Below are 24,313 nucleotides of genomic sequence, written 5' to 3' on the forward strand. Positions count from 1 at the left end.
CCACGTTAACTAAATTTTATTACTCCCCCACAGAAGATTTTGGGGGAGTAGAGGTTCATTATGTGTTCCAGAGTCGGGGTTTCCCCATTTTCGTGCACAGCCGGCGTAGACAAGCTACCGTTCGCCATATAGAAGGGCATACTTGTGCTAATCAAACTTGGTACCGATGGCAGAACTCCAAGATCACGGGGTCGAGCCCTCCGCTCAAAGAAAAGGGACCTAAGGTAAATGGGTATGTATAGACATACGTAAAACCTTCCTTGGTAAAGGTAATCCACTCTATCAGGTCTGGAGCAATGATGTTAAGGTCTGGGCAGTTATAGTCCTCCTTCACAGTAGGAATACTGGAAGGGTGAATAGAGGAAGGATACATGCTAACAACCCAAGTTCATGGAGACGTGGAGGGAAACTTCTCTTGGAAGTCATTGACGGTGCTCAGATATATGAGGATGATGGTGCTTACCGTGGGAGAATCAGCATCAACATTGACCTATTTATCTTTGCTTCTCTTCGAGCCTCCACGTAGGAGAAGGCAAGAATTTTCGAAAGACTCAGTAAAAGAAGCCATGATAGCAAAAAGATAATGGAGTTTTTTGAAAAAAATCGAAAAGAGATGAAAGCAGAAAAGGTTAAGTGCAAAGAAGATAATGAACTTATGAAAGCTTTGGAAGTGAAAGAGGTAAAATGATGAATATAAGTAAAGATATAGACGGTAAAAATTATGGTCATAAATAACTCGAGAACCGACAAAAATATTATTGAATCGTGGGGCAACACGTGTTCAGGGTATTAAATGCGAGAAGACGTACATCTTTTCAAGGGTTAAAGACTGTTCAGAAGGTTTTCAAAAGCTTTTCTGCCAAGAAAGGGATTTTCATCAACTTCCTGGTGATACAAAGATATGCTACTGAAAAGTAGGGGGGATTATCTGTATAGGATAAAATTGGTTTACATTAAGTGATCGAATGATATCGTGACACGTGGAATTGAAGACAGGTAGAAAGCAAATCGTGTAATAACAAGTACCGGGAGCAATAACTGCAATTGACATAGGATAGACCCCGAAAGGAGCATGATCAGCATGAGCAGATCAAATATTTGCCATTGGATAACATTCAATGAAAAATATTTTCTGACATTAAATTAATGGGCAGCCGTTACAGAGAATATTTGCATTTATGGCCTGCGGTTACATATTCATCAACGGTCCCTTTATTGTCATTTAAGAGGGGATTGGTCCTATGATCTTATTTCCCTAGGTATGCTATAAATAGTAGACTCAACATCCATTGTAAAACACGAAATCTATGTCAAAACTTATGCTATATTCCATTCTTAAGCCCAATAAAATAACTTTATTTGCTCTTTATATTATTCTATTTCTGTCCCCCGGAGGCACTGCTCTCCGAGCCAAGCTTATTATTTCCTTTGATTTTAACCACAAAGTCTTATTTTTAATCTTGTTTATTTATTATTTTTGAATCAAATTAGTTCGCTTGTGTATAAACCACGTAACAAATTCAATTGTATCGTTTTACGATTAAACATCTTCCTCCTAGATTTGACTTTATAACACTAATTTCCGCTATGATTTACAATGTTACATTTATCTCATTTATTCTAATTTTTTATAACAATACTTTTAATCTATTTATCATAACATTAAAAATTTATAGCTTGACTAAATTGTCCTTTCTAATGTACTCCTTTATTTAGTTAATTTTATAAACATCTTTTATAGCTTTTATTTTTTTCTTAAATTATTTTAACTATCAATGCTTAAGTAAAAAGAAAATAAAGTGAGTGGATTCCAAAAGTACATGTATATATAAAACTCTTAATTTTGATTGTCTTTTATTTAACTTTTTACTTAGATTAAGTTCTATAAAATCAAATAGTAATAGTAATAAGCGAGAAGAAAGAGAAGCAAACAAAAAATTAAAAATAAGTAAAAAATGCAATTTCGAAGGAGTTAAAACAGGTAATCCTTTTTGTTTCTGTACTTCTTTCCTTTTAAAGTTTCTTTTTTTTATTTTTCTATTTGGAAAATTAATATTGAAAGAATTAACATGGAAGATTATAATTACGTTAACTTGTCCAAAATAAGGGAAGAGTTTATATAGCGTAAAGTTCTAATCGATTTTAATTTTGTACTTTCTAAATATTCAGTTAAGGAAAAGATTTAATATTTTAAATTTTAGTTGATTAAGAGCTCCTAAAAATTAGGCAAAAACTTAAATTACTTTCTTTTAATGTGAAATCTATTTTTAAAAGGTAAAAAGACGAACTACATTTCGCTAAGGATTTTCGTGTTTTTAATATAATATAGATATGAATAAAGTAGTAACATTTTTAATGGTGACAATCTGATGTTTACTTACCATGTGTGAGTAACTTATTATTATATTACCAATTATTATTATTATTATTATTATTATTATTATTATTATTATTATTATTATTATTATTATTATTGTTATGATTATTACTATTCTAATTACTATTATTGGTATTGTTTGTATTCTTAATGGTGTAAAAGTTTGACCTAGGCTGACCCTTAAAATGCCAATTTTTTTTAAAGCTTATGAACGTAGACAATGTTAGTTATTACGAATTTAGGTTATTTATTTATTCTTTGGTGTTGTAGGTTATTTATTCTTGAGAAGAGACTCCTCATATTGTCCTTGGGTTGAAGACTATTATATCAGAGCCTATAGCTTCTGCATTGAACGCCAAATTCGAATGATCCATCATCGCAATGGCTCAGAGAAAGCAAGCTGAAAAGATGGCTAAAGTTGGTCGTGTTGCCAAGGAGGAGAGTTCAGGGCTAGCCCTTTTTTACATTAATGATAGGTTTTGCATTTTACTGTGCAACGATATGAATTTCGCTGTTATTAGTCAACGTTTCGGCCATTGGATGATGGTGAATTAAGTTAATTTAATATGTGTGTTTATACATTAATTGTCCAAATGAGCTCGATTTTTTTGTTTGCGGTTCTCTAAAAGCAAGCATGTCAAATGTTTGACAAAATGCATGAAAGAGTATTTTAGAAACAACCCACGTGTAATACAATCTATGCTGAACAATACTATTAGGAAAGAGTATTCCTGTCACGTAACCTAAACCGAAAAATGAAGAATAGACGCCCACAAGCTGGAATAGTTCAATTGAAAAGGGGATTTAAGATGCTGGCAATGCCTGCCAACTCGTCAAATTCAATTCCATAAGGACGTCGGTTCTTATAAGCAAGAATATTGTATAATTCGAGACTAGCATGAGTGCTTTGAATACCAGTTTGGACTGTCATGTATATGTGGGGACGAGCGTATACCTGGTAGGCGAACATAGTTTTGGAAATCGTTGAGCTTTCAGATATGTTTTACCTAAAGCTTATGAATTGATAATATGCTTTATTGCATATTTTAGTATGTTATATTTAAATGCATATGTTTCTGTTTTTGCTACATTATTTGAGCATGGCTGTTTATTTGAGCATGGCTGTTTTACTAGAGTCTTGGACAATTTCTGTTATATAGCTGAGTGTTCACCCTGCATTGGCGAGGGTAATAAAGGTCACTGACTGATATCCACTCGACCAATGTCTCGAGCCTCAAACCAGAACCACATGTGTAGATGTGAGCTAGCTTTGTTGTGTTCACTCGACCAGCATCCCGAGTGTTCAACAGTTTATGTCACGCAGCCAGTGTTTTGGGGTGTTCATTCAGCCACCAACTAGATGTTCATCATCAGCCATTCTCCTCGTGAGCCAACTGTGCCCCTGAGTGTCGATTGTTATCTATGTAATCCTGATCTCTTGCTCGCACAGCTCTAAATATCCTTTGATTTTTGTCTCTAAGTTGTTACTTATTACTACTTTTTTGATTAGTGTAACTTCTCAAACTTGGGCAGCACTTCGGATTGGTCTTTTGTGAAAACTATCTTTTCATCTCTCTTGAATTCGAGAACTAACATAGTGTGTCTCTCGAATAAATAAAAGGTGACATTGATCTCCTAGTAATATGTGACTTCCAAGAATTCCTTGAGGAGATATTCTATGCACATACAATTATAAGCAAAAGAATATGATGACAATCGACTCTGCTGGGGATCGAACCCAGAATATCTGGTTTCGTAGACCAGCGCCTTATCCATTGGGCCACAGAGTCCTTATTGAGCGGTTTTTCAACTGTTTGTTAATTTCATTGTTAGTGAGATTAAGAGTATTTTTCAGTAATAATTACCTTTTTTTTTAATCAGAAATTTTGCCCATCATGAGATTTTTATATATAGAGCAGAATAGTTACAAATGATTAATACAGTTGATCCTATATTCGTATGGGATCTAGACATAAATGGTTGATACTAATATGCTGTTATAACATCCCTGAGAGCTCATAATGAACAGTAATTAACAGTTCAATTATGAATGTTTTTTTTTTCTTACAATGGCTGGGGGTTGGGTGACAATGTCAGGCTGTGGAATATTCCTTTCTCCCGAACTTGTGGTCAAATAGAATTTGTCATATTATTTATTTACTGCTTGATGTATTTGCTTATTCTAGTTTTATATAGACAAGTTTTGAGCTTGTCTGACCGGGATCTAGGATGTGTTTTGTAGGTTTTATGAACTTATTACTTTTGACAGGAACTATATATAAATATGCAAAATAATTAAAATTTATTTTGTATTCACCGATTCTAAATCTTGAATTCGCCTTTGCAAACAAGTTTCACATGTATACGGAGGTTATTTTTGTATACATATGGCGGGTTGTCTAGTTTTGAGTTTTGACAGGCTATTTTATACACTATACACTAATTTCTACTATGTGCACCAATCTCAACATGCATATTAAATAATATGTGGGAATACAGTGTTTCTTTCTTGCTTTTCGCACTCTGTGTAAATAAATTCCTCAAGCTCCCTTTCATCAAAATCTAATTCGATATAGTACTATTTCTTTGTAGCCAAATAGTAATTCTTTATAATCGTGAAATATTATTATACATTTTCCAAATCTGGAACCGGAATCCTGCCTCATTAAAGACTTGTTGATATTAGGTCCACTTCCTCTCTATTTTAACCATGGCTTTGCAAAGTAATTAGTGATCTTTGGTATTCTCTATAGTGCCTGCCACCAGCATTTGTTAAGAATCTATTATGTTGTAATTAACAAATGAGAAGTCTGCATACTTTGTATCCTTAAATAATTGGTTGACAAATGGATAACACTGATTTATTTAATTCTTCCAGCTTCATAGTTAAATTAGAGCCCGTTTGAATTAGTTGATGGTAAATAATTGATATGCTTGAAGTGGTGAAAAATATTTTTAAGTACTGAAACTGATTTTTAAATAAATATTTATGTGTTTGGATAGATGTGCTGAAACTGATAATAAGCAGTTGATGTGTTTGGTAAAAAAATGTTCATAAACTGTTCTTTTATTAAAATGACCAAAATATCCTTAAATTTTTTATAAAAAATTACAAATTACAAAGTTCCTTTGAAAAAAAAAAATCAGAAACAACGAATATGGAACGAAGGGAAAGTTAGAAAATTTATTTTGGGAAAAATATTTTGTGAATTAAAAAATATTAAGAAGGATAAACTAGTAAAAGCTTTGGTCAAACTAAAAGTGTTTTATAAGCCGAAAAATACCAACTTATGACTTATGACTGATTTTAGCTTATAAACAATTTGGATGTTTACCAAACGCTAAGCCAAAAGGTATTTATAATCGAGTTTAATAAGCTTATAAGCTTAGCTAAACACACCCTTAATCAGTTGGATACAAAAAGTTGCAATTATTCTGCTGAATTTAGGGAAACTCCAAACAGTCATATTCTGAGGTGGTACCCTAATTTTAAAGCAAGGCACATAACATTACAGCAATATTAAGAAAAGCACTTGGTACCTCCAGTGATTCCTTCTCTCCCTACCAAGGCATTGCATCAATAAATCATCAATCTTTCATTAAAGTTGTTACACATTATCATGGCATTTTCAGGCCAAATTATCTGGCAAAGTTTATTGTCCAAGCCGGAGTGTAGCAATCGCCAAAGCATTCCACCATTAAAAGCTCAAAATGCAGCAATTGGAAAGACATACGAACAAAAATTTAAGCTAGGATGTATCAGGAGCAAAAAGAGGTCCTTGGTCACACTTTCAATGCTCAATCCTGATATTGGCAAAGGTTCATTTTCCACATCTAACACAATTAGAAAGTACTACTCTAGCTTAAACAACAAGGACCTTAACCAACTAGCATTGCTCATATCTGAAGATTGTTTCTTTCATGATTTCTCCTTTCCTCAATCATTTCAAGGGAGAAAGGTTTGCCCCTTATTTTTTCCATTAATAATAACATGAATTACACTCTTAATCCGACTCTATAGCTCCCTTTTGCAAATTTATGCAGGAGGTTTTAAAATTTCTGGAGCAACTAATCGCGAGCATGGGCCAGAACATAGAGTTCAACATAGACAACATTTATGAAGGTGTTGATCTTACAACAATAGTAAACTGGCATTTAGGTAATCATTACTTTGAGAATGAATTAGAATTGCATTTTTAAACTTACCGGTCATTTATCATATTGAATTACTCCTTAGTGGTGCTGTCTTGATCGAGTACCAAGTGTTCAATGATATGCTAAAATTAATTTTAACCAACTCATTTCAAGAAATGTATAGATTAGACGCATAAATTGAAAGAGTATACTTGTAATTGCAGAGTGGAAGAAGAAGGAAGTTCCTTTTACTAGATGTTGCAGCTGCTATGAATTATCAAGAGATGGAGAAGAACTACTCATTAAGTAAATAATCCACACTTATTAAAAGCCATTTTTAGTTTAAGCCTCTTACTTTATCAGCACAAGCTTAAATACTGAGTGACATATAATGCATGCAGGAATGCTCAAGTTATTACTGAATCATCTATGAAATCGATATTTTTGGTATGTTTATCGTCACTTTTTTTTTTCTTCTGTTTGTATAATAAACAAACTGAACAACTTAATTTATCAGAAAGAATGTCTTTTCTGGGCAAGTGGAATCGCAAATTCTTGTTCAGTTCCTGTTTCATTAACACATGCCTTTCTTGTCGTGATAAAAAAAAACAGGCAATGTACAAGATCGTAACTTCAGCATTTGATTACTTCCCAGAAGCAGCTGAGAGTATGTCAATTTCTTTATTTTCTTCACACTTCAAAATGGAAGAAAGTAAGAAGAGATAAATAAGAAATTTTTACAGGGCATGTAACTTTTTTTTTTTCCCTTGCAGGGTTTCGAAAGAGCTACCAAATTACGTATCCACTGTTAGTAAATGTTTACAAGAATGTTTTTTACCCATTCATAAGTCCAATTCTTGCATGGTATAAAAAGCTATGGAGCTTCACAGTCACCCTTCTTAGATACACTAACAAATTAGTGCAGTTCATTATGAAAAGTTTCAGCAAGTAGAACACAGTTACAGAGCAAGTTCAATATTCACCTCATTGATTTGGCTTTTATCCGCATGATCATTTGCTTGCTTCCTAGGGGTCATTGTACCAATTGTATCAATATATTTTTAACGTTCGGTTAGCAGTTGTTACTTGTTGTATTTGATCGTATTGTTACTTTAAATACAATGTTTGTTTTGATTGTTATTTAAATTTTGTTTTATCGTATCATTAAATCCATTATTACATGACGATATAAAATGTCATTTTATATAACGGCCGATTTGGTGTGGTCGCGTCATTACCTTGTTTTTGCTTTTCATTTTGCCCTTTCTTATTATTAAATAATAATATTTTATCATTTACCCTATCTTTTTATATAATAATTCTATCTCGTACATTACTTTTTCTTGCCTTTTCTTTATAATATTACAACTTTGTTCTTCCTATTGTTGGTGCATGATATCATGAAACGATGGCAAACAATATAATATATCCAAACATTGTATACATCAAAATGATACAACACAATACAATACGATACATTTCAATTAGGAAATGATACATAACAACCAATCAAATAAGCTGTAATATTAAGGGGTGATTGCAATAATGGCATTGGAAGTGGGTGATCTTATTTTTTCAAGTTTAACAAGTATTGCCCCTTATTTGCCCCATGGGCAATATTTTTGACTTTGACCTTAAACATTTGCCTATCAGTAAGTGGAGGCCAAAAAATCTAAACCATCCATTTTCAAGATCATTGAGTGTACTTTTCTCAAAATTAAGTATGTCAAATTTGCTCTTTTTTAAAAAACAAATTAAAGAAATGATGTGTTAAATTATGCAATTTTAGTACATATGTGTTTACCCGTAAAACGGTACAGTTGAATTTATATGTGATTTCCAGAAAAGTAAACTAATTTGATCTTGAAATAATATAATAATCGAAGAAATACATAGTACTTAGCCTTGGAATGTAGATGAAATAGTAAAGATAGTGATTATGTAAACACGATTTCCGAACACAGCAATGATGAGGTCAGAAAGCAAGAGAGTGAAATTGTATAAAGCTTTGTATAGAATAATATATGTCATTTCCAGAAAATTCGTGTCGTTTACAATGGTAACTGAGCTCACTATTTATAGTTATGCCTAGGGAAAAGGGTCTTAGGATCATGTCCTCCTTTAATGCCAACTATGAGGGTCATTGATGAAGATATAACGGTGAGTGTAAATGTCAAATTCTTTGTAACGGACCGTCGCTCTTAATGTTGTAAAATATTTCTTAGTAAATGCTACCGGGCGCAGAGCATTTAATACACTTTTGTGAACGTTATCCGTTCCGGTGACAAGCGCAATAACTACGTTCGGTCTTCAGCCATTCCATCTTGGATTCCACGTGTCCTCCTTTTAGTCAGCCACGTGTCATATCATATTTTACCTTATACATATAGTCCCCATATTTTCCGGTGACATAACTTTGTGTTACCGGGAAGTTGGTAAAAATATCTTTTGGGAGGGAATTATTATAATTCCCTCTGAAGGTCTCTGACAGTTGATTAGACGCATGTCTCTCCGTATTTAATTCTCTAAACACGCGATATCCCATGATTCAGCCCGGCTTTTGCTGATTATCGAGGTAATCATGGCCATGAATTTAGCCGCCAAAATTTTACTTATACGCAACTTTCTTTTCCTTTGTGTTTCATAATTGCTCGAGCTTCTGATTTGCATCCTTGTTTTCCATCCATTTTCTAATTTTCTTCAAACACAAACTCTTTTACCTTGTTCTTTTCCAATGGCTTCTTCCTCCAAACGTGGTGGTTCTACAAAAAATAAGAACAAAACCTAGGATTTCGTTCCTCCAACAGTGGATTCTATCATCACAAGAAGGCTTAGTACTTCGAAGGATTTTGATGAGAAACTTTCTACTGCTAACCCTCATACATGGGTTGTTAGTAGGTACCCTTCTTCGATTCGTCCTTCTAGTATTCCTATTTTGAAGGAGGACTGCCGCTGCAATGAGTTGGAAATTATCTCTCCTGGTCTATCGGAGCGAGTGACCCTTCCAAGGAAGGTTTTACATACTTTTTCATGTATCCCTTTTACTTTGGGTACGTTTTCTTTGAGCGAAGAGCTTGATTTCGTGATTGCGGACTTTTGCCTTCGCTACCAGGTATGTTTGCACAAATAAGCCTTTCAGTGTGGAAATGATCTCCTGCCTCCGATGCTTGTGCCAAGAAACTGGGGAGGAGCTAACCTTAGCTCATGTGATGAATCTCTATTCCCCCAACATCTTTCGCAGAAGAATGATAAACCTTTGTAAGCGTGGCTACCATGCTTTGTTATCTAGCATGGATGATGACAATGATTGTGGGTGGATGGAACGGTTCGTTGCAGTTGCCACCAATGACATCATTCCGACAACGGCTTCATCCTTTCCGGTTGCTTGGAACCGCACTCGTAAGTTCTTTGTATAATATCCTCTTACTAGATATTCTTCTATGGCCGTATCATCTCTTCACCCTTCGCATGTTTCACCAACTCGATGGCTCCCACCGGTGGTGGAAGGTTTGAACCGGTGGGTTCAGAAGATTTTGGACGTCACAGCACCCGAAACTCGTTCGTGGAAAGAACTGGCCCTTAAATACGGGTGGAAGGCCAAAAATCATGGTAACTCTAATTTACCTTTCCTCCATTTTTGTATATGAAAAACTTGGTTGAACCTTTCTGACTTTGTTCATGGAACTAGGTCTACCTGCGGGCTTTGTTGATATCCCCGAGGAGGACATTATGGTTGATCCTGCTGATGCAGCGAGACTGCTTCAGGAAGCACTTACTCGAACAGGTATCTCCGGGCCTGTTTTGGGTGCAAATACTTCTTCACGGAGTCCCCGGCCGGAGGATAAACAAACAAAGTGAAGATGCTCCCTCGCGGTCGGGGAAAAGAATAAAAGGACAAAGGTTGATGCCCCTGAATCATCTACGGTGGCGATTATGACTGGTCCTCCTTCTGGGCCGGTCGTAGACACCGTGATGATTGATGATAATGAAGAAATTGTTAATAAGGGAGCTTCTTAACACAGAAGGTGACGATCCTCATCATCTCAACAACATGCTCGACCTGTTGAGATAGTTACACCAATTGAAGATGATATCTCGACATTTTGGGGAGAATCTGATTTGGTAGAATATGCTAACTCCCATTTTTGGGCCCCAATTGTTGCAACTGATGCTGCGGGGCTGAGTACTGCGTCCTTGCCGTCTTTGGTTGGCGAGCATCAAACAACCAGCACTGCATTTGATGCAGTTGCTTCTCACTCTTCAACTCCATCAACTTCATCTCCACCTTCACCAACACCAGCAGCAGCTATATCATTTCCATCTTCGTCTACTCTTCCACCAGTGGTTGCTACACCATATCCATCGGTTGCACCTGACCATGAAGAAGGTGTTCCTCTTGCACAGTCCCCAGTTCATGGGAACTTTGGGCAAAATTATGTTGCTCCTTCTGAAGATCCACAAAGGAGGAGGAACATCACTCGTTCGGTCTCTATCGGGTGCAATCTGCTGTCGCGGCCGGTGGAGCTTGCTAATTACCTGAAGTCTTTGGCTTCAGAAAAGGACTGGGAATAGATTAAGACACTCTCGGGAGAGTGTTTGTTGAATAATGCTATGCATAACACCGCAACGGTACGTTCCTTCTTTCCTATGTTATTTCTACTACTTTGAATGAATGTATTCTAAATTTTACCTCTTCTTATTTTATAGGCCAACTTTCTTGCTTCTAAGGGCCTTCAAAGGTTGATTCGTGAGAACGAAGAACTTACTTCTGAACGAGATCAACTTTTGGCGAAACGGGACCAGACTATTCTCCGCCTCTCAGAACTAGAAACCAGGGCTGCTTAGGTCGTTGTTTTGGAGGCTCGTTTGCAGCAAAATGAGCAAGAAGTAGTAACCCTTAGCCATGAAATTGGACCGCTGAGGGTTAATTTTGATGAGGCCAAGGCCAAATGGGCAGAAGTCTAGAACGTCGTTCTTGCTGCAGCCGACCGTGAGGTTGCCTCCACTGAAAGAGCGATTATGGAGGCAGCCTTGAACTCCAAAAGTGAAGAGCTTGCTGCTGCGGAGGTAAAACATGCCCATCTAGAAGAGAAGTGCAGGAAAACTATTGAGCATAATAGGCTCTTTAGTTCAACTGTCCGCGAGCTCGACGTCAGCCTCAAATATGCTAGATCTGCCCGGGAAAACCTTTCCGCCAAGGTTACTCAACTCAAATAAGAACTCAAGCACCGAGTGGCTTCCCTCATTATTGAAAAAACTTATTTCATGTATAGCATAAGGAGAAAAACCTTCGAAGAGGCCAAAGCTGGTATTATTGACATTGATGCCGAAATTGCTAAGGCATGAGAGCTTAAGTTGGCTGCAAAAAATAGACTCACGGTGCAGTCTGATGCTCCAGGTTCTTCTGATTTCGGTTCTGAGTTTTCGAAAACTGAAGAAGGAGCGGAAGGCGATGAGGCCGAATACCAAACTGGGGAAAACGTTGAGCCAATGGTGGAACCACCTACCCTTCCCCACAATGCGAATACTTCTCTTCCTCTTGACTCCGGAGGCGCTTCAATCTAGTTTTTCCTTTCTTTTTCCATTTAGTACTTGTAACATTTTGGCCCGTTCTTGTAAATAAAGACATATTTTTTTGTTCAGGTGTCGTTTGAGTCTTACTTTCATTTGAATATCCATGCAAGCCTTAAATATTTGCACTTGCTCAAGCATTCTGCGCATGTTGTTCAATTTGCGCTTTACTATGTGTAGTCTCGGATGCCTTTTCTTTGAAACATTTTGGTTCCGAGTATTATCCCTTTTACGTGATGGTTTTTATGAATATTTGTACAAGTTTCCCTTTAACGTGACGGGTTTATGAATATTTATGCAAGTTTGATTTTTGCGTCCTTTTCATATGTAGCTTCGGGTGTATTTTTCCCCGATGGCATTTTGGATTTCGGGCATTGATTCTTCCGGAACAAACTCTGTAACATGAAGATTTTCATAAGAGAGGGCCCTCTTATGTTTATGATGCTCTTGAAGAGGACGTCTCATGTTCATTACTGCACTAACATTTGAAGTACTTGTTTAACTTTTAAATGACAAAGTTATCTCATCGTTCAGATAAGAAACAAGATAAAAGCAAAATGATTTCATTTTATTCCTTCTATTTTCAGAAATTACATAAGCATTTTGCTATGCAGAAAAGAAATTGCCAGTACTTGTGGCCATCTTATACAACTTGTTTCTATGGGGCTGGTTGCGCAGTCCCCGGTCCCGATGATGCATTTTATTTCCCGATTTTTGTTCCTGGTTGATGTGGAAGTCATTGTTGTCGTATTCTCGTATCATTCTCCCAGTGTTCGAATGCCAAGAATGCGAAATGGAACACTGGAAGTTTTATATCTTCGAGTGTCCCACCAATGAATTGCTAGGTAATCCTTCACTCGGCAACATATCTTGTTTCCCCTTAGAAATCCATGCTATCGAGCGAAATAATACCTAACAGTCCTCAGGCGGTTTGTGCCCATGAACATTCGGGTAACCTTTGTTTGGTAGCAAACTTAACTTCCCGATGGGAATATTCTATCGAACCAAAGATTACCTAATTATCCCCGAGTGGGAGCTTGTTCGTTTGCCTTGCTATCAAAGGTCTTATTGTTGTTGTCTTCGTAGTATGCTTTTTGTCGCTGCCTCATTAAAAACCTCCAGAAAAACCCATTTAGGACAAAACTGAACGAAAGGAAAAAGAGTGCATCACATACTTCCCGTTTGAGCGTCGTTTATCAGCAATAATATCTTTTGAGGTGTGCCACATTCCAATTGCTGGGCAATTTGTTCCCATTCTGGTTCTCCAACTTGTATGAACCTTCCCAGTGACAGCTGGAATATGATAGGGACCTTCCCACGTTGGACCTAGCTTTCCCGCGTTGAGCTCCCGTGTATTTTGTGTTACTTTCCTTTGAACCAAGTCTCCTAATTTGAAAATAATGGAAGTTGGCTCTTTGATTGTAATATCGCTCCATCCTCGACTTTTGAGATGGTATTCTCGCATGCGCCAAGTCCCTGCATCCCTTAAGCAGTTACAAGTTGATTAGCATTGCTTCATTGTTCGATTCTTCATTTGTCTGAGAATCTCTCAAAGTGGGTTCGCCCACTTCAACCGGAATCAGGGCTTCAGCATCGTATACGAGGGAAAAAAGAGTTTTCTCCTGTACTTGATTTGGACGTTGTTCGGTTGGCCTATAGAACTCTGGGCAACTCTTCGGTCCATTTGCCTTTTGCTACTTCCAACCTTTTCTTGAGGTTTTGAATGATCACTTTGTTTGTAGACTCCGCTTGACTGTTTGCGCTCGGATGATAAGGCGAAGATGTGATTCTCTTTATTTTCAAGTCTTCGAGGAACTTTGTAACTTTTGCATCGATAAACTGTGGCCCATTGTTTCATTCTATCTCTTTTGGTATTCCAAACCTGCAAATTATATTTTCGCACAAGAAATAGACCACTTTGCGTTCTCCGATCTTCTAATAAGAACCTGCTTCCACCCATTTAGAAAAATAATCAGTCAAAATTAAAAGAAACCTTACCTTTCTGGGAGCCGGTGGCAGCGGTCCGTTGATGTCCGTCCCCCATTTCATGAACGGCCATGGGGACAAAACTGAATATAGGGGTTCTGCCGGTTGATGTACTAGTGATGCATAGCATTGGCACTTATCACATTTTCGTATGAAACTTTGGCGTCTTGTTCCATGTGAGGCCAATAATATCCCGCCCGCACCAATTTCAGCACCAAAGACTCTGCGCCTGAGTGATTTCCGCATATCCCTTCGTGGATTTCTCTCATGACATAGCCAACTTCTGATGCTCCTAAACACCGGGCCAGTGGGCCTTGGAAAGATTTTCTATACAATTGGCCTTTCCTGAAGCTATAACGTGCAGCTTTGGTGCGTAACGTCCGTGATGCTTTGGGATCGTCGGGCAACTTTTCGTGCTCAAGGTAGTTGATTATTTCATTTCTCCAGTCCCAGACCAAACTAGACGAATTCACCACATAGTAACCACCCGTATCAAGGACTGAGCTCATCAGTTGTACCACCGTTCCGGACTCCGGTCCCTTTATTTCCATTGATGAACCTAAGTTTACTTGTGCATCCGCTTCTGCATTATCCTCTCTCGGGATATGAGTGATTGACCACTCACGGAATCGTGCCAAAATATCCTGGACCTTTACCACGTATTGTTGCATACGTTCTTCTTTGGTATTAAAGATCTCGTAAACCTGATTTACCACCAGCTGTGAGTCACATTTGATTTCGATAACCTCGGAATCAAATCCCTGGTCCAATTCGAGCCCTGCAATCAAAGATTCATACTCTACTTCATTATTAGTTAAAGGGATCGTGTTGATGTCTTGCCATAAGGTTTCCCCCTTAAGATTAAAACTATTCTGAGCTCGGGCCCTTTAACATTCGAGGCTCCGTTCGTATATAAGGTCCAAACACCTGATGCTGATTTTGACACCATTACCGCCTCCTTGGTTGCCAGAGGCAGCAGTCCTGGACTTAAATCAACCACGAAGTCAGCCAAGACTTGTGACTTAATTGCAATCCTTGGTTTATATTCTATGTCGAAATCATTCATTTCGATGGCCCATTTGGCCAATCTGCCCGAGAGCTCGGGTTTATGAAGGATGTTCCGCAAAGAGAAAGTAGTCATCACAACTATTGGGTGGTATTGAAAATAGGGCCTCAGCTTCCAAGTGGCAACTACGAGAGCTAAGGCCAGATTTTCCAAATATGGGTAGCGAGTTTCTGTTCCCGTTAAAATTTTGCTAAGTTAATAAATAGGAAACTGCGTACCTTCGTCCTCCCGGACTAAAACCGCACTTATCGCAACTTCTGAAACTGCGAGGTAGACTAGCAATGTTTCGCCTTCTTCTGGATTCGAGAGCAATGGAGGGCTTGACAAGTACTTCTTCAGGTCCCTCAAAGCCTGCTGGCACTCCGACGTCCATTCGAAATTGTTCTTCTTTTTTTAGCAATGTAAAGAAGCGAAGATATTTTTCCGACGACCGAGAAATGAACCTGCTCAAAGCTGCTAACCTTACTGTGAGTCTTTGGACTTCCTTTACATTTGCTAATTGGTCCGGGATGTCGTCTATGGCTTTAATTTTGTTGTGGTTTACCTCAATTCCCTTTTGTAAGACCAGAAACCTCAGGAACTTACCAGAGCTGACCCCGAATGCGCACTTTTTGGGGTTAAATTTCATGTTATGCTTCCTCAAGATATCGAATGTTTCTTGCAAATGCTTAAGGTGGTCACCTGCATTCAAAGACTTAACGAGCATATCGTCTATATAAACTCCATGGTCTTTCCTATTTTCTTTTCAAACATCTTATTTACGAGCCGTTGATACGTGGCTCCGACGTTTTTCAACCCGAAAGGCATTACATTGTAACAATATGTATCAAAATTTGTTATAAATGAAGTCTTTTCCTGATCTTCTAGGTTCATCTTAATTTGGTTGTACCCGGAATAAGCATCAAGGAAACTCATCAGTTCGTGCCCGACCATGGCATCAATCATTTGATCGATATTTGGTAGTGGAAACGAATCTTTCGGGCACGCCTTATTAAGATCTTTATAATCTACACACATACGAAATTTATTGTTCTTCTTAGGGACTGCTACTACATTGGCTAGCTAGTCTAGATATCTTACCTCTCTGATCGAACCGATTTTACACAAGCGGGTTACCTCTTCTTTGACGAATTTATTTCTGGCTTCAACAATAGGGCACTTCTTCTGTCGTACCGGTGGTACGTTGGGATCCAGACTTAGCTTGTGCACGACTATTTCCGATGGGATACCTGTCATATCCTCGTGCGACCTTGCAAAACAATTAACATTAATTTTAAGGAATTTATTAAAACCAAATCTGAGCTCTGGGTGCAGTCCTGTTCCCAAGTGAAATTTTCTTTCTAAGAATTCTTCAAATAATAACACTTGCTCTAGTTTCTCTGGCGTGGATTCCGTTGTGTTTGTTTCTTCCGGAACTTGGAAATATATCAGCACCTGATATTGTTCTGACAATTTTGCCCCTAGATCATGAGTAGGCGTTGGTTCCTGTAATTGCTATATCATGCGCTCATTCCCTTTGCTACTGAAAACTGAGATTGCATTCATCTCCCTCGTTGCCGGTTGGTCACCTCTTATCTGCTTGATTCCTTCGGGCGTTGAAAACTTCAGCAATTGGTGATACGTCGAAGGTACACCTTTCATCTCGTGTAACCATGGCCTTCCTAAGATGATGTTGTATCCCATAGCACCATTCACTACTTCGAAGAGAGTTGTTTTCATTACTCCTTCAGCATTCGTGAGCACCAAGATCTCTCCTCGGGTCGTCACGCTCACAAGGTTGATTCCAACGAGGAGTTTTGTCGCCGGAATAATGCTTCCGGTGAATTTAGCTTGTTCCAATACTCTCCATTGTATGATATTAGCCGAATTTCCTGGATCCACTAAAACACGCTTAATTTTAAAATCTAACACATTTAAAGAGATTACCAATGCGTCATTGCGTGATAACAGCAATCCGTGGAGACGATAATTATACTATACTATCTTGGATTAGCAAAAATAACTTAAGTGTGTATTTTGCGCTCGCCAAATTTTGGCGTCATTGCCGGGGATTGGCAATCAATGGTGTTTGAAGTAGTTTGTAGTGCTAATTCAGGAATTAACTTTTTATTTTTTTCTTTTATTTTTAGTTTGTTTGGTTAACTTCTCTTCAAGATTTATTTTTGTTGAAAAAATCTTGAAGAGCATATTCTTGTTATAGAACTCTACATGATGTGAAGATGGAGTACAACCAGCCTAAGAAAACGGTTGAAGGGTTAGCAGCTGAATATTATCAGCGGTGTGCTACGTGTTTTAAATGCGGTGGAAATCATCTTTGGGTTGATTGTCAAGCAGGTAGGTGTGATGACCCAAAATGTTATCTTTAAATTTAATAATTAATTCTATATTCTAAGACCTCGAAAAGCACTATTTATCATTCCTCAAATTGCGTGCGCAGTCCGTAAACTTTTCTGAAAGGTTTTTATGTGAAAAATAGATTAAAATATAAATTAGAGGTTTAAATCTCAACTGAGTTGACTTTGATCAACATTTTGAGCAAATGGACTAGGATTAGTGTTTTGACAGTTCCGGTAGGTCCATATCATGAATTGGGACTTGGGCGTATGCCCGGAATCAAATTCCGAGGTCCCTAGCCCGAGATATGAAATTTTGAAGAAAAATTAAAAGTTTAAATTTAAATAGTGACAGGATGTCGAATTATGTGCAAACGACCCCAGAATAGAATTTTGATGATTCCAACAGCTCTATATGGTGATTTTGGACTTAGGAGCGTGATCAAAATTTTATTTGGAAGTCCGTAGTGAAATTAGGCTTGAAATGGCTAAAATAGGAATTTAAGTTTGGAAGTTTGACCGGGGAGTTGACTTTTTTGATATCGGGGTCGGAATCCAGTTCTGAAAATTTTAACAACTCTGTTATCTCATTTATGAATTGCGTACAAAATTTGAGGTCAATCGGACTTGATTTGATAGGTTTCGACATCGAATGTAGAAGTTGGAAATTCTTAAGATTTATTAGGCTTGAATCTATGTGTGATTTGTGTTTTTAGTGTTGTTGGATGTGATTTGAAGACTCGACTAAGTTCGTATGATGATTTAAGACTTGTTGGTATTTTCGGACGGGGTCCCGAGTACCCCGAGTGCGATCCGGATCGAAAACGGATCAATTTTTGGACATAGGCAAATTCTGAAATTTGCAGCTTCTGGTGTCATCGCACCTGCGGAGGGACTGATCGCAGCTGCGGACTCGCACAAGCGAGCTGTGGCTCACAGAAGCGGACGAAGGGCTACCCAATTAGAGCCGCAGATGCAGCTCATGTTGTGCAGAAGCAAGAGGAAGGGCGCAGGTGCGGGCAGGTCCGCAGGTGCGATGGAATTTTCCGCACCTGCGAAGGCGCAAATGCGGTCCAAAGCTCGCAGAAGCGAAGGCAGCTGGGTTGAGCAATTTTCGCAGATGCGGGACCGCAGGTGCGAAAGCACTGACCAGATTACAAAAACAGAGGGGTTCCAATATTTTTGTCATTTGGACATTTTCAACACGGGTTTGGGCAATTTTTTAGAGAGAATTCACGGGGAAACTTGAGGTAAGTCACATGTGATCATTGTTAGTCAATTATATTAGATTATCATTGAATATTTCGAATAGATTACATGATTTTGAGGTGAAATTAGAGGATTTGGGCCTAGGAATTTCAAAATGAGAATTTGAGATTTGAAGGTCAAGTTGATGTCAGATTTTTGTAAAAATGGTATGGTTGGACTCGTAGTTGAATGGGCATTCATATTTCGTAACTTTCGCCGGATTCCGAGACGTGGTCCCCACAAGCCATTTTTGAGTTAATTTTGGATTTTTATTGAAAAATGTAGTATTTTCTTATAGAATTAATTCTATAATTTTTGTTGACTGTATCGAATTAATTATGACTAGATACGAGTCGACCTGAATCAGAAAATCGAGGAAAAAGCATACTACTTGGTTAAATTGGAGCAAGTCGAGGTAAGTGACTTGTCTAACCTTGTGTGGGAGAAATTTTTTCTAGGATTGGTATTAATTGTAATATGATGAAAGTCGTGTACACGAGGTGACGAGTGTGTACACGGACTAAATATGAAGGATTATGTGTTTAGTTATGAAGATCACTGTTGTATTTTAATGAAATTATTAAATCTTGTTATATTCTCTATCATTGATTTGATTTGTATACTTTAAATTTGCTTGACCTTTTTCTGATAATTGTTTTACCTGTTTGGTTGAAACTTAGTTTCTTTTATTCTGTGTATTATTTGAAATTAATTTTCTTTAAATTAAATATTATTAATATGAAATATTTGACATTTTAAATTTGGTATTGAAGCAATGTACTAAAGATTTTGAAATATTATTTTGCTAAATTATTTATTCCTGAATATTTTTGTAAGATTTTTTGTACTCATTGTGATGGAGCCGTGGGCTCTTTTTTGTGAAAAAATATTATTGATGATTTATGTTGTCATGAGCCGTGAGCTCTTTATTGTGAAAAAATATCGTTGATTTATTTTGGCAAATTGAAATATTTGGGCACTTGAGGTGTAAATTGTAATATATTATGATATTGATACGCATGCGGTGGTATAAGGTCTGAGTATTAAAACGCATGCGGTGAGATAAGGGTGGCTTGATACGTGTGGCTAGTAGGGAGAACTACTAGAAGTCATGCGGTGTGATAAGGATGGCTAAAATGCGGGATGCTATTTCGGGAAAAATATTTTCTTTCAAATAAATTGTGAAGACTCCCGCTGTGAGATAAAGAAAAGAGATATTGTGAATTTATTTATGATTTGGGACTACGAGACGGTACCTCGGTAGTACCCTTGTTGATATTGATTTATGGCCATAGTTGCCTTCGATTAATTGTTGTTATTTTCATAAAGTTGAAAGGAATTCTGTTTTGATTCCACGAGATATTATTTGCAATTATTTGGTGTCATTAAATGTGACATACTATTTGATTCATTTTCATATTCATTTTATCTTATTAAATTGTTTGAACATTTTTCCATGTCATTATCTATTCTCCAGTAGGGCATGACCTGACCTCGTCACTATTCTACCGAGGTTAGGCTTGGCACTTACTGGGTACCGCTATGGTATACTCATACTACGCTTCTGCACATCTTTTTGTGCAGATCCAGGTATATCTTACCAGTCTAGACGTCAGTGAATTACCTACGCATGGAGACTTCGAGGTATATCTGCCAACGTCCGCAGACTCCGGAGTCCCCTTCTATCATTTTTATGTTTCTTCCTTATTTTTCTTTAGACCTTGATACATAAAAACATTGAGAGAAAAAAATTCTTAAAAGTTTGTGACTTATTTCTACCAGGTTTTGGGAGTTGTAATTATTTGAATTGTAGTTTATTTATTTTAGATATTAATGATTATTACGCATTGATGGGCTTACCTAGTCTTAGAGATTAGGTGCCATCACGACCTCCTGAGGAGGGAATTTGGGGTCGTGACAAGTTGGTATCAGAGCACTAGGTTCATAGGTGTTATGAGTCACAAGCATGTTTAGTAGAGTCTTGCGGATCGGTACGGAGACGTCTGTACTTATCTTCGAGAGGCTATGGAACTGTTAGGAAATATTCACTTCTTTGATTCCTTACCTTGCGCCTTTGTTGATTTCAAAGTTCTAAATAATTATCTTTCTATTCTCTCACAGATGGTGAGGACACGCACAACTGGATCTGATGATCAGACACCCGCGCCCCCTGTTAGAGCCGCAAGAGGCCGGTGTCAGGGCAGAGGCCGAGGAAGACCATGTGGTGCAGCCAGAGTACCTGCACGATCTGCTGCACCAGAGCCACCAGTATCTCCAGTTGGAGAACATGCACCTAAGACGCATGTTACTACTCCTGCACTTCAGGAAACTCTTGCCCAGCTTTTGAGCATGTTTGGCGCTCTAGCTCACGCAGGGTTCATTCCACTTGCTCATGCCACATCTCAGGCAGGGGGAGGAGCATAGACTCCCCGCCGCTCGTACTCCAGAACCACGGGCCCAAGTTGACCATGCCCCAGAGGTTATACCAGTGCAGCCAGTTAACCCATTTCGGCCTGAGATTAGGACAACAGTTTTAGAGGGGGAGCAGCTCAGGCTCGAGAGGTATAAGAAGTACCACCCTCCCACTTTCAGCGGTTTAGCTTCAGAGGATGCTCAATGTTTTCTGGAGGAATGTCACAGTATCCTTCGTACTATAGGTATTGTGGATTCCAGTGGGGTTTCTTTCATGGCCTTCCAGTTTAGAGGAGCAGCCTACCAGTGGTGGCAGGCATATGAGTTGGATAGTCCCGCTGAGGCATCTTCACTCACTTGGACTCAATTTTCAGATATATTCTTAAGGGAGTATGTTCCTCAGAGTCTTAGGGATGCATGGCGTGCAGAGTTTGAGCAGTTGCGCCAGGGTTCTATGGTCGTGTCAGAGTATGCGGTCTGACTCAGTGATTTGGCTAGGCATGCACCAGCCTTAGTTGCTACTGTTTGAGAGCGGGTTCACAGATTTATTGAGGGTCTTCACCCTAGTATCAGATACAGTAAGGCCCGAGAGCTAGAGATGGACATCACATGCCAACATATGGTGTCAATTGCTAGGAGATTGGAAGGTATGCAGACTCGGGAGAGGGAAGAGAGGGAAGCTAAGAGACCCCGAGATTCTGGCACATATAATAATTCTCGTGCCCCAGTTGTAGCCCGTCATGGTAGAGGTTATGTGAGCTGTCCTATTTATTCAGCACTTCCAGCTTCCAGTAGTATTTCGACTACTCCCAGACCTCAGGTTCCATATTATGCACCACCAGTGTCTTCTGTACCTCCTGTACGGGGTGCTTTCAGCGGACAGTCTAGTCGATCAGGCCCGAGCCAGTCCCAGCAGCCACATCCTCTGAGGGCTTGTTTTGAGTGTGGTGACACTCGTCATATCATAAGGGATTGCCCCATACTTAGGAGGGGTGCACCTCCACGGATTTCTCAGGCCCCACCTATTCCACAGGGTCCTCAGGCTTCTCAGGCCATGATTACTGCACCAGTTGCCACTCCACCTACACAGCCAGCTAGAGGTGGAGGTCGGGCAGGTAGAGGTCGCCCTAGAGGGGGAGGCCAAGCCAGATATTATGCCCTTCCTGCTAAGACAGATGCCATTGCATCCAATTCTGTTATCACAGGTATTATTTCGGTATGTCATAGAGATGCATCAGTCTTATTTGATCCAGGCTCCATTTACTCTTATGTGTCGTCTTATTTTACCCCGTATTTAGGCATATCACGTGATTCTTTGAGTTCTTCTATTTATGTATCTACACCCATGGGTGAATCTATTATTGTGGACCGTGTGTATCGGTCGTGTTTAATTGTTATCAGTGATTTTGAGAGCAGAGCTGATTTATTATTGCTCAGTATAGTGGATTTTGATATTATTTTGGGCATGGACTGGTTGTCGCCCTATTACGCTATTCTTGATTGTTACGCCAAGACGGTGACGTTGGTTATGCCAGGTCTACCGCGGCTAGAGTGGAGAGGTACCTCGGATCATGTTCCTAGCAGGGTTGTTTCTTTTCTTAAAGCTCAACAAATGGCTAAGAAGGGGTATGCTGCATATCTGGCCTATGTGAGAGATGTTAGTATCGATACTCCTACTGTAGAGTCAGTTCCTTTAGTAAGGGATTTTCCTGATGTATTTCCAGCGGATCTTCCGGGTATGCCACCTAACAAGGATATTGATTTTGGCATTGATTTGTTACCGGGCACTCAGACCATTTCTATTCCACCATACCGTATGGCCCCAGCAGAGTTGAAAGAATTAAAAGAACAGTTACAAGAATTGCTTGATAAGGGTTTTATTCGGCCTAGTGTATCACCTTGGGGTGCTCCTATCTTATTTGTGAAGATGAAGGATGGTTCTATGCGGATGTGTATTGATTACCGCCAGCTGAACAAGGTTACCGTGAAGAACAGGTATCCATTGCCACGTATTGATAACCTATTTGATCAACTTCAGGGTGCCAAAGTATTCTCTAAGATCAGCTTCCTTGTGAAGATTCGGGAACCAGATATTCCGAAGACTGCTTTCAGGACTCGGTATGGTCATTACGAGTTCCTTGTGATGTCTTTTGGGATGGCCAATGCTCCAGCAGCATTTATGCACTTAATTAATAGTGTATTTCAGCCCTATCTTGATTCCTTCATCATTGTGTTTATTGACGACATTCTGGTGTATTCTCGAAGTCGGGAAGGTCATGAACAGCACCTGAGGATTGTGCTTCAGATTTTGAGAGAAAGGAAGTTATATGCAAAATGTGCACAATGTCATACACGAGTGGATACAAAGGAATATGAGATATATGTTTCACGCTAAATCAATGCCGCACGATAAGGAATCAAGGAAATGAATATTTTCCTAACAGTTCCATAGCCTCCCGAAGATAAGTACAGACGTCTCCGTACCGATCCGCAAGACTCTACTAAACCTGCTTGTGACTTATAACACCTATGAACCTAGTGTTCTGATACCAACTTGTCACGACCCCAAATTCCCTCCGTATGATATCGTGATGGCACCTAGTCTCTAAGACTAGGTAAGCCTATCAATGCGGAATAATAATAAATATCTGAAATAAATAAACTACAATTCAAACAATTTCAACTCCCAAAACCCGGTAGAAATAAGTCACAAGCTTCTAAGAATTTATTCTCAATGTCTCTATATGTCAAGGTCTAGATAAAATATAAGGAAGCAACATAAAATGATAGAAGGGGACTCTGGAGTCTGCGGACACTGGCAGATACACCTCGAAGTCTCCGTGTGCAGGTAACTCAATGACGTCTAGGCTGGTAAAATGTACCTGGATCTGCACAAAAAGATGTGCAGAAGCGTAGTATGAGTACACCACAGCGGTACCCAGTAAGTGCCAAGCCTAACCTCAATAGAGTAGTGACGAGGTCAGATGAGACCCTACTGGAATATAATAATGGCATGATAAAATGTTTATCAATGTAGTAAAATAAAATGACATTGAAAATGAATCAAATAGTATGTCACATTTAATGACACCAAATAATTGCAAATAATATCACGTATCAACGGCTCGTAAATAATATCATATTTTATGAAAATCACAATAATAATCAAAGGCAACTACGGCCATA

At 38.6% G+C, this 24,313-nt stretch overlaps 1 protein-coding gene and 1 non-coding gene across 3 annotated transcripts; one reads left to right on the forward strand and one right to left on the reverse strand.

Moving 5' to 3' along the window:
* Window positions 1–4,094: 4,094 nt before the first annotated feature.
* Window positions 4,095–4,167, reverse strand: TRNAR-ACG (transfer RNA arginine (anticodon ACG)). Its single transcript has one exon. It is a non-coding gene; the product is annotated as a tRNA-Arg (tRNA).
* A 1,794-nt stretch (window positions 4,168–5,961) lies between these two features.
* On the forward strand, window positions 5,962–7,657 carry LOC104103353 (uncharacterized). 2 transcript variants are annotated; one of them, XM_009611248.4, is made up of 6 exons: window positions 5,962–6,336; window positions 6,422–6,536; window positions 6,736–6,817; window positions 6,913–6,958; window positions 7,124–7,178; window positions 7,285–7,657. In XM_009611248.4, the coding sequence occupies exons 1-6, from the start codon at window positions 5,998–6,000 to the stop codon at window positions 7,461–7,463; spliced, it is 816 nt and encodes a 271-aa protein (XP_009609543.1). In that variant the 5' UTR covers window positions 5,962–5,997; the 3' UTR covers window positions 7,464–7,657. The 2 variants fall into 2 exon arrangements, with proteins under 2 accessions (XP_009609543.1, XP_070047836.1); XM_070191735.1 differs by lacking the exon at window positions 6,422–6,536 and having other exon boundaries at window positions 5,962–6,196.
* Window positions 7,658–24,313: the final 16,656 nt, after the last annotated feature.

Source organism: Nicotiana tomentosiformis, chromosome 12 (genome assembly GCF_000390325.3).
Source record: "Nicotiana tomentosiformis chromosome 12, ASM39032v3, whole genome shotgun sequence".
Lineage (NCBI taxonomy): Eukaryota > Viridiplantae > Streptophyta > Magnoliopsida > Solanales > Solanaceae > Nicotiana > Nicotiana tomentosiformis.